This window comes from Meleagris gallopavo, chromosome Z (assembly GCF_905368555.1).
Source record: "Meleagris gallopavo chromosome Z, MGAL_WU_HG_1.1, whole genome shotgun sequence".
Taxonomy (NCBI): Eukaryota; Metazoa; Chordata; class Aves; order Galliformes; family Phasianidae; genus Meleagris; species Meleagris gallopavo.
In genome coordinates, this window is record NC_139435.1 from 60,577,774 (window position 1) to 60,591,234 (window position 13,461).

At 35.1% G+C, this 13,461-nt stretch overlaps 1 protein-coding gene across 1 annotated transcript in view; it reads right to left on the minus strand.

Moving 5' to 3' along the window:
* Positions 1-1,193: 1,193 nt before the first annotated feature.
* Positions 1,194-13,461, minus strand: part of FBXL17 (F-box and leucine rich repeat protein 17) — a 278,017-nt gene continuing 265,749 nt past the window's right edge. The window contains exon 9 of the mRNA XM_085214418.1: positions 1,194-3,533. Within this exon, the coding sequence (XP_085070544.1) occupies positions 3,396-3,533 (138 nt within the window). The 3' untranslated portion in view covers positions 1,194-3,395. The remainder of the gene's footprint in view (positions 3,534-13,461) is intronic.

Here is a 13,461-nt window from a genome sequence, read left to right on the forward strand (position 1 = left end):
CTTGTGGTAGTTCAGGTTGGCAGCAATGAAGTTGTGAGGAGAAGCCCCAGGGCTATCAGAAAGGCCTGAAGAACACTGGAGTGGTAAATTGAAGGAGAAGGAACACAGGTGGTGTTTTCCTCAACCCTTTTCAGTAGCAACTATTGAAAGGAATAGGAAAACTCACTTGATCAACACATGGGTAAGAGGCTGGTGTCATCAGAGATGTTTTAATTTTTATTTTTTAATCGTGGTGGTTTACTCAACACCAGGCCTGCTGGCAACAGATGGGGTCCACCTGTCTTAAAAGGGGAAAAGGATTCTAGGCTAGGAGTTGGCTGAGCTCACTGACAGGGCTTTAAACTAGGTTTGAAAGGGAAAATGGATAAGACGAGGCTTGCTAGAGACTAGTCTGGAAGAACAATGACAAGGTTGGTGAGACCAATAGCCCAGCTGAAATGCACCTACACAAATGCATGTGCAGCACAGGCAAAAAACAGGCGGAGCTGGAAGGCATTGTGCAGCAGGAAAACTGTGACTCAGTTGTCATCACTGAAACATTCTGGGAGCTCTCATGACTGGAGTACTGCAATGGAAGGCTATAAGCAGTTCAGAGGTGTTAGGCAAGGAAGGAGGATTGGTAGGGAACTAGATATATGCTGGAAATAGAATTCAATAGGGGAAGCAGCCTAGGTTCCTATAGTGTATAGAAGATAGCTTCCTAATACAGCTGGTAAGAGAACTTACCAGGGAAGCATCCCTCTAAACCAGCTGTTTTCAAACAGAGAAGGACTGGCAGGAGACACGGTGGTCAGAAGCTATGTTGGGCAAAGCAATCAAAAAGTGATTGAGTTCTCTATTCTTGGTGAAGTGAGGAGGGGTGGGGCAGCAAAGATGCTACCTTGGACTGATTGGTTTAGAAAAATAAGAGAGAAATGAATAGCAGTCAAATGCAAGTGGAAGTGACTTAATAGCAGAAGTGACAAGAGATGACTTACTACATCTGTTAAATATACAAAAAAAACTTTGTTAATTACAGAGTATTTTAGCCTGAAAAATATTTCTGGATCTCAGCTGTTCAAACACTGTCACAGCAGGGCCAGCTTAGATCAGTTTGCTCAGGACCTCCAGATAAGTTCTACATATTCAAGACTGAAATTTCATTCTTTTCTTTTGGTAGAGTCTAAGTACAATAGCAGCACAGATGAAAGACATCAGATTTTTATTCTTTCTTTTATTGCAACCCATTGAAAGATCAAAAGTTTCACGGAAAAATAGAAACTTACAAATTGTGTGAATAGTTTTAATGCAGTCATAAAAAGTCATGAAAAGAAAATGACTAAGATTCAGTACTATATCTGCAATATAATTCATTGGCTTTATTTTGAAAATATTTGTTGCCATTTTTGAGTAAATAGAAAGCCCAGCATTACACATGTTCACATGTATTTACCATATTTAAAGCAAAAACTTTATTATAGATTTTTTAAAAGAAATTAGTTCATCCCCATTTTGAGAAGTCTAAGAAGAAAACATTCAACAGCTTCACCAGAATTACTGTGAGCTGATGTGTCTCTGGTAAAAAACTAAGCCACGGAAATCAACTTACAGTTTTACAGAGTTATGCAGCTATACTAAATAAGCTCTCTAGGTTACACTACATCAGACTTTCTGGATTAGCAAAACATTTTGACAATAATGCTAACTCTTCAGCTGAAGCTTAAGCATTTCATACTTTGGATTAAAATGCTGTTACCCCTAAAAAACAAATATCCAGTGTTATACACCTAAAAATATTCTTAGCCAAACAGTAATACTCTAAAACTTAATGCAACTTCAAATTGAAACTGCAATATCTATATTTTTACTATCCCCATGTCAAAATTAACTCCTTAGAATGCAATGTGACACACAGAAAATTAATCTTTCAATGTACGTACTCTTGGTGTTTTTTTATACACTGTATTACAAAGCAAGTGATCCCACCACATAATACCTACGACAATAGGCCTCATATTCAAAATGTCTACTAGAGGTTAGCATTCCTTGCATTGTAACATCTGTTGTAAAATAATAACCACAGATGAATTGAGAAAAATCCCCTTATTGTATTCTAACCATTTACTTGAATTGCCCAGTTTAGCAACATAACATCGTAGTCAGAAGAAACGAGTCCACTTACAAAAAAAAAGAAACAGAACAATTTTTTTTCAATCAGATATTTAAACACCGTCTTTTAATTTACTTCTGATTGTTGGTGTATTCACTTCCTGCTTGACTGATTATGAGGAGGGAACTGGTTATCAGTATGAGTTCAACCACTGTTAACTCACTTCCTGCAAAATCTGCAGTGTGAAAAGATTTTGAAATCTGTAGAAGATCTCCTAAAAAACTACTTTAAACAAACAAAATAAAAGAAGATACGATTTCTGTGAAGTGATAAAGATTGAGAGAGTTAAAGTTATTCAGCCTGCAGAAGAGAATGCTCTGGGGACACGTTACTGCCTTCCAGTACTTAAAGGGGACTGATGGGAAAGATGGGAAGGGACTCTTTATCAGGTACTCTTTATATCAAGGACAAAAGTAATGATAGGACAGAGAAGAACGATTTTAAAATGAAAGAGAATAGATTTATATTAGACATTAGGAAGAAATCCTTTTCTTAGCAGGTGATGAGACACTGGGACAGGTTAACCACAAGCTGTAGGTGTTCAAGGCCACATTAGAAGGGGTTTGAGCAACCTATTTGTGGAAGGGGGATTGGAACAAGATGATCTTTAAGGTCCTTTCCAACCCAAACAATTCTAGGACTCAGTGATTATATGATTGTCCATTAGATGCATATTTAGTCATTATAATCATTTATTAATGACTTGTATAATTCCCCAAAAGTCTGTGAGACAATCCCAGCTCTTTGTAGATTTTCTTATACACTGTGCATCTTAAAACTCCTAGGGTAGCTTTAGTAAATAATCAGCATGGAGTGTAGCTCCCAGTTTCAGCACAGGCATCTGCTGATCAGCTATACTGGTGCTAGCACTGAGTTACCATCTACAAATCAAAGGAAACACACATAACCAAGGCAAAGTAGAGTAAACACAAAAAAAAAACAAGCTTTGTATCTTTTATAACTCAAACTATCGATAGAACTAGTAGGAATCCACTTCAAGAATGTCATTTCTTTTATGCACACAAAGAAATACAACGCATTTCTAAAATTCTGTCTCAATACCAGTACTTAGTTGTACAGTACATCAAAGTCAGTATACAGCTTTTTCCATTCTCCTATAACCTCTGTAAACTCACAATTATATTGCATTCATTATACATATCACAATGAAAGGCTGTGAACCTCTGCAGTCACCGTTAGATCTATTGAAAGCAGCAGAGTGGAACTGTCATGTCGGTGCATGACATTAAGAGGCAGTAGACATATTGGGAGTCCAGCCCATTTGATAAGCTCGTTCCAATGTCCGCTTGCAATCCTGTAGAACAGTGCTGAAGGTTATATGTGGATACTGCTGCACCAGCTGCTCCACTGTGGCTTCATTCACCTGCAATTGAAGAAAAGAATCCATGATGTGCAAAAGTAAACAAAAAGGGCAATGGTATACAAGCTAAATAAATAATCAAACTGGACTCCTGGAACGACTTGCAGAATTGGACTGTCTACTGATACAGTTGGCTTCATGTATGAAAACATTCAGAATTTGATGCTCTTTTAGACAAAAACAACAACAACAACATAACAAGCCTACATGAAGAACAGCTCAACTCTATCTTAAAGGGAGAATTTTGGTACAGAAGCACACTACTTCAATGTTAGTCAAGCAGACACAGGTTTGAAATTTTTCTTGGCTTTGGAAAATGGAAATTGATTCCACTTTTCAATTAATTTATAGTACATTTTTGATACTTTCATACATGCTGTGCAGAAAGTCCATGATTAGCCCTGAAATTAAATTCCACTGTATGGTGGCTTTCAACATGACTGCAATGATAATTAAGAGTTAATAACAAGAAGAAAAGAACGTAAGCTGTTTTATATTGTAGGTATGTAAATTGGTAATACAGGTTAATTTTTCCAAAGGTTCAAATTACTGCTTGTCTTCATGTACCTCCCAGGTAGAAGTGTTTATTTGTCTTTTGATATGAGGCTATCAATGAACAAAGGCTTTTGTGGGCAGAAATGAGGGGATCGATAATTAAAATATACTAGCTTGTTAGGTCAGGGATGTCCCTTCTAAATCTTAAACATCAAAGATAGCACCTTTTTTCTTGATTAGACAGGGCAATCAGACAAGCCAAGCTAAATCTAACACCTTTACAATTGCAGCTCTGTGAAGGGATTAATTTGTCAATTATTTTTAAGCTGATTGCAGTTCATATCACAAAAGTAGACAGCTTTCTTCAGCCTTTGGATAAATGAAAGATTAACTGAAGAACCATAACTTCTGTGCAACTCTCTTTAAAATCCTTGCTAAAATTTTTGGACATTTTAAAATACATCAGTGCTACATGTAAGTACTGAATCGCCTAGATCAGTAGCATGTACAACAGATATCATGACTTGCTTTCTCCCCACAGTGTTCCACAAAAGTAAAAAAAATTAAAAAAAAAAAGAAAAAGTAGAAAAAAAAAAAAAGTACTAAAATATTTACTACCCTTACAAAGATCTGTCTTGGGAATAATATTTTAAAGCACAGTGACCACAATATCTAATAATATTTTTGTCCTTAAAAGATAACAAGGAGTGCATCCTTCTGAGCAGTGATTGCTCACAATGACAGGGATAAATGAAAGGTTTAATATCCAGTTCTTCTACTTTTATAATAGAAACACTCAATCTTCATTGGAAGTTTCATCTAGCTAAGACTGACTTGGATAGAAAACTGGTTTAACTTCCCTTCATAGTACACACTGTACTCTTTTGGCAAATTACTACATTACAGTAACCTCTTCCAGTGCTGATAAACAAGAAGTGACTTTTAATAAATCAAAATGAAATCAGACATAGCACAAGTCCTCCAAAATATTTGATATTTATAGCTGAATACATACATACTTTCAAACTGTCAGCAGCACTGCTCAGAAATATTGCTTGGAAGGGAAGAATTCCCTAAGCTGTATTTGCTACTTTTTGCCTATTCAAAAATAGTCAAAAGCCTCTTTTCTTTACATTTGTGGTGCACAGTCATGGCAAAATCTATAACATTACAAGTAACTCCTCTTTGTGGTAAACCATCCAGAATGAAGATGCTCCTTCTGCTCCTTCTTCCTGGGAAACTTAGAGAAGAAATACCATAAATCTATTCAGTATTTTTAAATATTAACAGCAAATAGAGGCTATTATTCTTTGACACATACCTGTTAGATATTATTTGTTAGTACAGCATGGATATTATTGTTTGAGAGAGTGAATTGGTGCAGTATTACAAGCAGATTTTCTGTTACAGGAAAAAAACAAGGCAAATTTGTTACAAAGAGGATGTTCAAATACAGGATCAGAGGTAGTGATCAGAGAAAGCCATCCATCCTCCATATTCTGGGATTTCTGGCTGAAGACCGAACATATTTACAGAAGCAAAACCCTAGCTAGATGTAAAGTAATGTATTTACTGCAAGGCTAACTTAAGTAAAATAGCATGGCCCAGGATAATCAGGAAGACAGATGATGTTACAATGGTATCTTTTGGTCTTAAAATCTATGGAGAAATCTATGGTAAACCACTTAGCGCTAGCCATTGGTCATTTTATTTTTTAAAATAAATTACAGTAGTACAAATAATACATAATACAATTATTACTAATTACTACTTTTGATATCGAGTGACAAACACAGTTAAAAGTAAACATAAGCATGAGAGAACAGGCAAAACCACTGCAGAAGTGACTTCATGACAAAGTCAGATATTTTATGACCCGAACTCGAACAGTCGGGTTTCCCTATTTCTGCTACAGTGTCATAAGAACATTTAAAATTGTTTGATCCCAGACAACACTAACTAGTATCAAACCATAAATTTGTCATCTGTTTTAGCTTGGACAGAGTTAATTTTCTTCTAAGAGGATTGTATGGCACCACGTTTTAGATTTTTGATGAAAACTGTTGATCACACAAGGATGTTTCAGTTGTCACAGAGTAGTGCTGCACAGAGCAAAGAATGTTTCAGCTCCTTGTGCTTCCTTGCCAGTGCGAGGGCTGGGGATGCATAAGGAGCTGGGAGGAGACAGAAGGGATATTCTACATCATGTGGTACCGTGATCAGCAATAAAAGCTGAGGTAAAGAAGAGGGAAGGGGGGAAATGTGAAGTGATGCTGTTTGTCTTCCCAAGAAATATTACACATGTTGAGTCCTGCTTGTGGGGAAGTGTCTCAACACCTGCCTGCTGATGGGAAGTAGCAAATTAATGCCTTGTTTTGACTTGCTTGCAGCTTCGGCTTAGCACAGTAAACTGTCCTTATCTCAACTCAGAAGTTCTTGCACTTGTACCATTCTGGTTCTTTCCCCTTCCCATTCAGGGTAAGCAAGAGAGAGGCTGTGTGGTACTGAGATGCCTGCCAGGTTAAACTATAACAAAATCCTATGCACACACTTGAAAACACAACTGCCACAGAAAAAAAACTATCTGGAGTACATGAAATTGACTCTCATGATAGAAGAAAAAGTCTCCTCCCAAACTTCATGATAAATAATCAAATATATGAAGGCTCCTCTGAAAGTAATGCCTCCTATTTTATTCTGTTGGCCTACAACATCAGAGGTACGGCAATAGAGGCTGAACCCTCCCAACAGTATTTCATTATATATTGTTGCTGTGTGACAGATGGCAGCAGAGGGGCAGCCTAACAAAATGGTGTCTGATATGGAAGTGTGTCTTAAAGCAAAGGCATGTCATCCTCCTTGTGGAAAAAACAGCACCCACTGACATTCATCGACACTTGCTGAATGTTTATAGAGATCAAACAGTGGATGTGAGCATGGTGAGTTGGTGGGTTTGTGTTTCAGCAGTGGTGACAGCACAGCTGTCACAGCACAAGATGAAGAGTATCTTGAAAAGCTCACCTATAATTGGCAGATTATGACTGGGCAAGTATGTGGAGAGGTGGATATAGGCTTCAATGAAACAGTGGTGGCAATGCTGGAATACTGCAAGTTTTGTGGCAGATGGATCCCATGAATGCTCACACAGGAACAGAAAGAACACCATATGCATTTGAAGACCTTGGAGCACACTGCCAGTCTTATCTGGATTGTCCTACCATATCCACCAAAGGCACCTTCTGTGATTTGGCTGATAAAAGATGGACTATATGGGTGACATCTTCCCAGCAACAATGCCATCAGCTATGAAACAGTGGACTACTTTCGCTGGTGCAGATTTTTATGAGGACAGCATGCAGACTCTCGTTCATTGCTAGCAACAATGCATAGCTAATGGTGACTATGTTCAAAAATAGTGTAGTAGAGAATGTGCTCTATCAAATGGTATTATTGTGCTTTTAGTATCTATTGTTGTTTCCATGGAAATAAATATGAAGCACTACTTTTGGAGTGACCTATGTATGTAACTTTTAGTTAAATGTAAATAGTTTAAACACAAAGAAAATAACTGCGAACAGTGAAAAAATACTAGACAAGATGGATTCAATGTAAAATTATAGAACAGAAGACCAAAAAAAAAAAAAAAAAGAAGATCCTACTTGGCAGTGGGACAGTCTGCATGGATCCCAGACTGAGAAACAAAGGATGACCTTTAAACCACAACTGATTCCCTACTAGAATATTTTTAAATCTTGAATATCCAGTCAAAATCTAAAATAGTGTAAAATTTTGAGTACCTTAGCAGTAGAATAAACATACTCCATATAAAATTGAGGAAAATATGAGAAGTCAAGAAAATTTTGTTCCCTGTTAATGAATAAGATAGGTAAATAACATCTGAGTCAACTCGGTTGGTATTCTTCTCATAAGTTTCCCTAATAGTAGAATTAAGATGCAAAGAAGTCGTATGTCTAACCATTAGAACAGAAGCTTCTGTCTTGCTGTTAAGAAGCAGTTTGGCTGGTGATAAAACAAAAGGACTGAATGCCTTTCCCAAAATAAATTAATTACTTAAAGAGCAATTTTCCATTCACAGTTTGAACAGTCTTGTTCACTGAATAAGAAATAAAGATCTTCACATCTGAATATCCCTTAAAATGTTATATTTTTCTTTCACTCAACTTTTATTAATCTTTATGTCTTGATTTGTCACAAGGCAGACTACTGGCTAAAGATAAACTGGCCAGATTACCTAATGAATAATCACTCATTTGAATCTGAATAGCCTTTAATTATGTTTTAATACATAATGAAAGAATGCAGTCCTCACTATTAAGAGTCAAAGTAAAAAGTGTGTGTGAATCTGGTCATCAAACAGAAAGAATAAAACAACAAAGTCTGGTTTAAAACTTATCTTTTCTGACATAAAAAATTATTCTAGGCCATCATAAAAACAAAGAAGATGAGTTACAGAACTGTCAGGACAAAGTGATATCATACCTTCCTAACTCGATTGGAGCACTTACCTTGAAATAATGATTTTGAATTCTTTTTGCTTAAAGACATTTGAATACATAATCTCTACCTCCCTGAAGAGAACAACCGACTTTGTGACAAAAGTTTTATTCGGGGTGAGGCCTCCTAAATTTTTTCTTCTGAAGATGGTGTAGATGTTCACAGAACAATTCTAATATAATCTGCACTGGCAAAAAAAAAAAAGAACACTTTCTTGAGTGACAATTAAGGATTATCTGGGAAAGAGAATTCTCTAGTCGACGTGAAGAAGATGAACATCCACAAGAGGACTGAGGGAGGGCTTCTTTGATGAATAATTTCATTCTCTTTCTGCCAGGTATACATACAATGTGTGTCAAATAATGATAAAAATGGGAAATTTGCCTTTGTATTTCCTTCTGTTCTTCAAGAAAAATGATTGTCAAGATGAAAGTTGGAAAAAATTCTCTCCAGTCTGCAAATATTTTTTCCAGAAGAAACTAACCGGCACTTATGAGATGAGATTTCAGGTTACTGATTTTTTAGGTTTAGATTACATTGAAACTATAGTTTTCAATTGATAATCTACTCATAGAAAAATATTTACTTAGATTTTTGATCTAGCAGTCTAATTTTATTCATCTCATGTGTATGCCAGTATTTACTGGTTAGCACACCATTGATATCTGTTATGGATCACCATGAGAAACTATTTCTATGAAATCCTTCCTGAGTTGTCACATGAAAATTCAAATTGCAAACATGAATAGTAACTAGAAAATTTTTAGGTTTTGCCTTGTCATTTCAGAGAACTGCAGAGATAATTTCAATATTTTCTTTTCTTAAATTTCTAGATCATAAAATAAAGAATGTCTAAAAATTTCAAATTCTCCCAAAGATAATTGTTTAGGCTAAAGGACAACTTTTCTTTACCTTTTGCTTTCATTATGTTCCCAGGACAGATCCTATTAAATTCAAGGGAGTCAAGTTTTCCTAATTTTATTAAGATAAATTAGGGGTTACAGTTGAAACCATCACTTGAAGCAGACATTTCTTTTTAATGAGACTGATAGCTTCATTCATAAATGAGTAAGATAAGCAGGAATTTTCCTACACAAGACTTCCCTGCTTACTTTTAGCTAATTTGCTAATTGGACATTGTCATGTCCAATAGATTTCTTGGACTGGAATACTAAGTGGCAAATACAAGGGCTTTAGAAGCCTTTGGATTTAATTCACAGAACTCCTTTAATACAGTGCTGAAGAGAGTTATAGGACTATTTGAATCCCAAAAACCCCTCCTGTAGTTGTATCAAGGGCAGTCTTGGAATGCACTTCTGATTCTAAAGCTACTAAAACCTCAAAAAATGTTTGCTTTATGTCAGTCAGAACAATATCAAAAAATAAGAGTAGAATCATCACCCAAACTGAAAGTTTTATGCTGCTCTTCACCATGAAGAAGTATTCATCACTAATCTTTAAGTTTTCCAATGTAAGGAAAATGTGCAGGGTAACAATTTTGAATTGATAATTCAAAAGAAAAATATCTCCACTCCAAGTTAGTAAGTGAAATCAATAAGGAGCCACATAATTTGATAAGAATTAAACAAAGCAGTCAAACTAACAGAAAAATTAGGATCACATTGAAAAAAACACCCTCAAAACCCAAGAGAAATCCTGCACGCCTCAAAAAAAAAAAAAAAAAAAGGAAAACAACAACAAACAAACAAACAAGCAAACAAAAAAAAGCAACAAAAGAAACTGCAGAAATGTACTAGTGCAAAGATGCAGCACTAGGACTTCTTAGGAAAACTCGCCTGTGCTCCTCCATTTTCGTAACATCCCAGAGTCATGGACTGCTGCAATAACTGCTGCATAGTATGGAATGTAGTTCGTTCACAACATCACAGACACTCTCCTTTTAGGGACAATGCAGGTGTTTTCAGTTACATAACCTTCCTTTTGTTCAGAAGGGTTTTATTATGAAGTTATTGAAATTGCAGTATTAGTGGTATGCCATTCTGTCTCAGTATATGTAGGATAGTATTACACAAAAGCCCAATTTGCATGCAGTGGACAAAAAAATGAATAAGTAGCCATTGTGTGCATCCATAATTAAAAATTTTAGAAGCATTTTATGTTCCCATTTTTTCTAATCTTTTAAAAACAAAATCCAAAATATTCACACCTGGAGCTACTAAAAACCATGTGTTTTCATATACGCATTTTCTCTTCACTAAGAATAGTTTGCTTTCTAAGTCACTGTCCTATAAAAAGTGTACTTAATAACAAATGTTTGATTTTTTTTCTGCTAATAGTTGAATGAATTATATTCTCAGGTGGCCCAATTATAACTGTTGCCTGTAGCCATAACAAAATTAAAGATTTCTGGAAACATTTTGTGTGAAGTGCACTTGATCATTGAAGGCAGGCATATTCCACAGAGTTTCAATGACTGCCCTCATGCCCAGGGGCAGACCCTTTGTTTAGGACTTTAATAAAATTACAGCACTACTGACATTAGCACAACAGTCTATAGTCCAAATAAAGACCCCTGCAATTTCAACAACAACAACAAGATGTATTTTGACTTAATGTTTGACTTAATGGATGCAGCCATTAATAGGAAAAAAAAAAAAAAAAAAGCACACACAAGCACATATAACCATAGTAGTTGCAGACTTACTTATAAATATCTGATTCTGTGATTCTAAAAATATAATTAAACTGACAAGCATAGATTTTTTTCCCCAAAATACTGATGTACTATTATTTTCATAACATTCATGCAGCTTAATTATGTTAAATCTCAGCAATTTATTTTCCACTTGTATATATGGAAAGGGGAGGAAGTTGGTAAGTAGAAATATCTGTAATTGTTTCTGTAGTATGAAATGAAATAAATGGAATACACAAACTACCTAATATTTGATAGTAGCACTTCTGGAAGGATTTCAGAAAATCTAATAAGGCCGCTTTTTAAAAATAACCCTTCTTTTAGTTCTTTGCTTGCATATTGACAGAAAGATGGAGTCCTTGAGGGATGAGATTCCTTGTTGTTTACACAGGTGCCTCAAACACGGAGTTGCTACAGTCCCTGCACAGTTGCTACAGCCACAGAGAGGAAAGCGTTACTGCAAGCGCACAACATAATTCATTTCAGGCCTCTGTGAGTTTGCATAGTTTTCTAGAAAAGTCAGAGCCTCTGGTCTTGTTGTGCTAATCATTACTGCCACTGCATTATTGAATATTAAAGTTAAGTGATAAAGATTTTCAGTCTCAATTCCCCTTGCTTACTATGAGGGCTTACTTCTCTATTATTTCAGATAAACCATTCTGAAAGAGCAGTTCAGTTTGGCTGGTTGGTTGGTTTGCTAACTTAGTTCATTGTAATCAGATGAACTTCTAGACTCCACCAGGTGGAAAGTAAAAATATTACTAGCACTATAATTTTTTCAAATTTATGTTGAAACTCCACGCACTGCTTTGGTCTTACATATAAAAACTGCAGTTAATAAAGACATATACAATGAAATTACAGTGTTTATTCATATAGTGATAAATATTCTTTCAGATTACTTTCTGCCTATTGAATTAAAAGCAACAAATATTTTCCTTTTCATTCTGCTACGCTAAGACTGACTTGAGTATATTTTAGTTTAGTATTTGTCAAAATGGGAACCTGTAAAAATAACATAGAAATCATTCTCAAAATTTATCAGCTGGCAAAAATGATTTTAAGTTTCTGAGGACAACGCTGCTTTAAAATTTCTTTCTTTTTTAATATCATAAAAATGCTGACCGCTTCACTTTGTGTTTTCCTTAGTAGCTGTCTGTACCCTGATTTCAAACCACTGACGTGTAGTTGAGTGCTCACCTTTTTATTGCAGTATAGCATGTTTAGGGGTTCTTTTTAACAGTAAGAATGACTCATTAACTCAAGAAGGTTCCATCTGCAGCCTACTCCTTCAGACATGTTGCGGAGCTAATAGCTGATATATAAAAATATTTTGGTAAAACAAGAGTTAAATCAGAAGTATAAAAGTATTCAATTTGAATAAACAAATCCTTTTTTTGTATTTTTAGCAGATGCCTTCACTCATACATGTAATGGGTTCGTTATTCTAGTTAGCCAGGAAAAAAATTATTCTGTTTTTTAAAATTGTTATACTGAAGACCAAAGAGAAATAAATGCTATTTTTTCCCTACTTGTGCATTAGCAAGGATAACTAGTTTCCTTGTAATGAGATTCACAGATTTTATGAATCTAAATTATTCATTGCTTGTAAAGAGATGTTTCATTGGCAGCTTCTATACTGTACATATAAAATTAAAAATTAAAAAAAAAAAAAGAAAAAAAGGAGTATTCTTTTCAATATGCAGCAAAGCCCTCTCAACAAGAGAAAAATAAGTGCTATAGAAATGTTTTCAAAGGGTTTGGGATTGGATATATTTTCAGTCCTCTTCAAAATCACTAGACCATAATTTCAAATATCAAAATGAACCCCTTAAAAACGAAAAAGAACAAATGGTCACAATTTTTCTAGGTTTTTGATCAGAGTGACAATTGTTAGCATTTTCTGAAGATGAGAGGCAGATTGCTGTACTAATTATATTAAAACAAGCCCTGGCCAAATTTTGCTTTTCCACTTGTGATCAAGAACAGTTTAGATCAAAACGTATTTGAAATTTAAAGATTCATCTAATATCTTACCTCTATATTTTTACTTCCCTTGCTTCAGCTTCAAATTTAAATTAAAAGTTAGTGAATTAAGGGTAAAAATGTTCCGAAACATGCTTAATAATATATATATTAAACAGAAGATTCTTTTTGCTTTTAGAAGTTTTTTTTTTTTTTTCTTTCACAATCTGGCACTTACACATATATAACAACAACTGCATCCCAGTAAGTACAATGATTTGCAGTTTGTGCAGGATATAT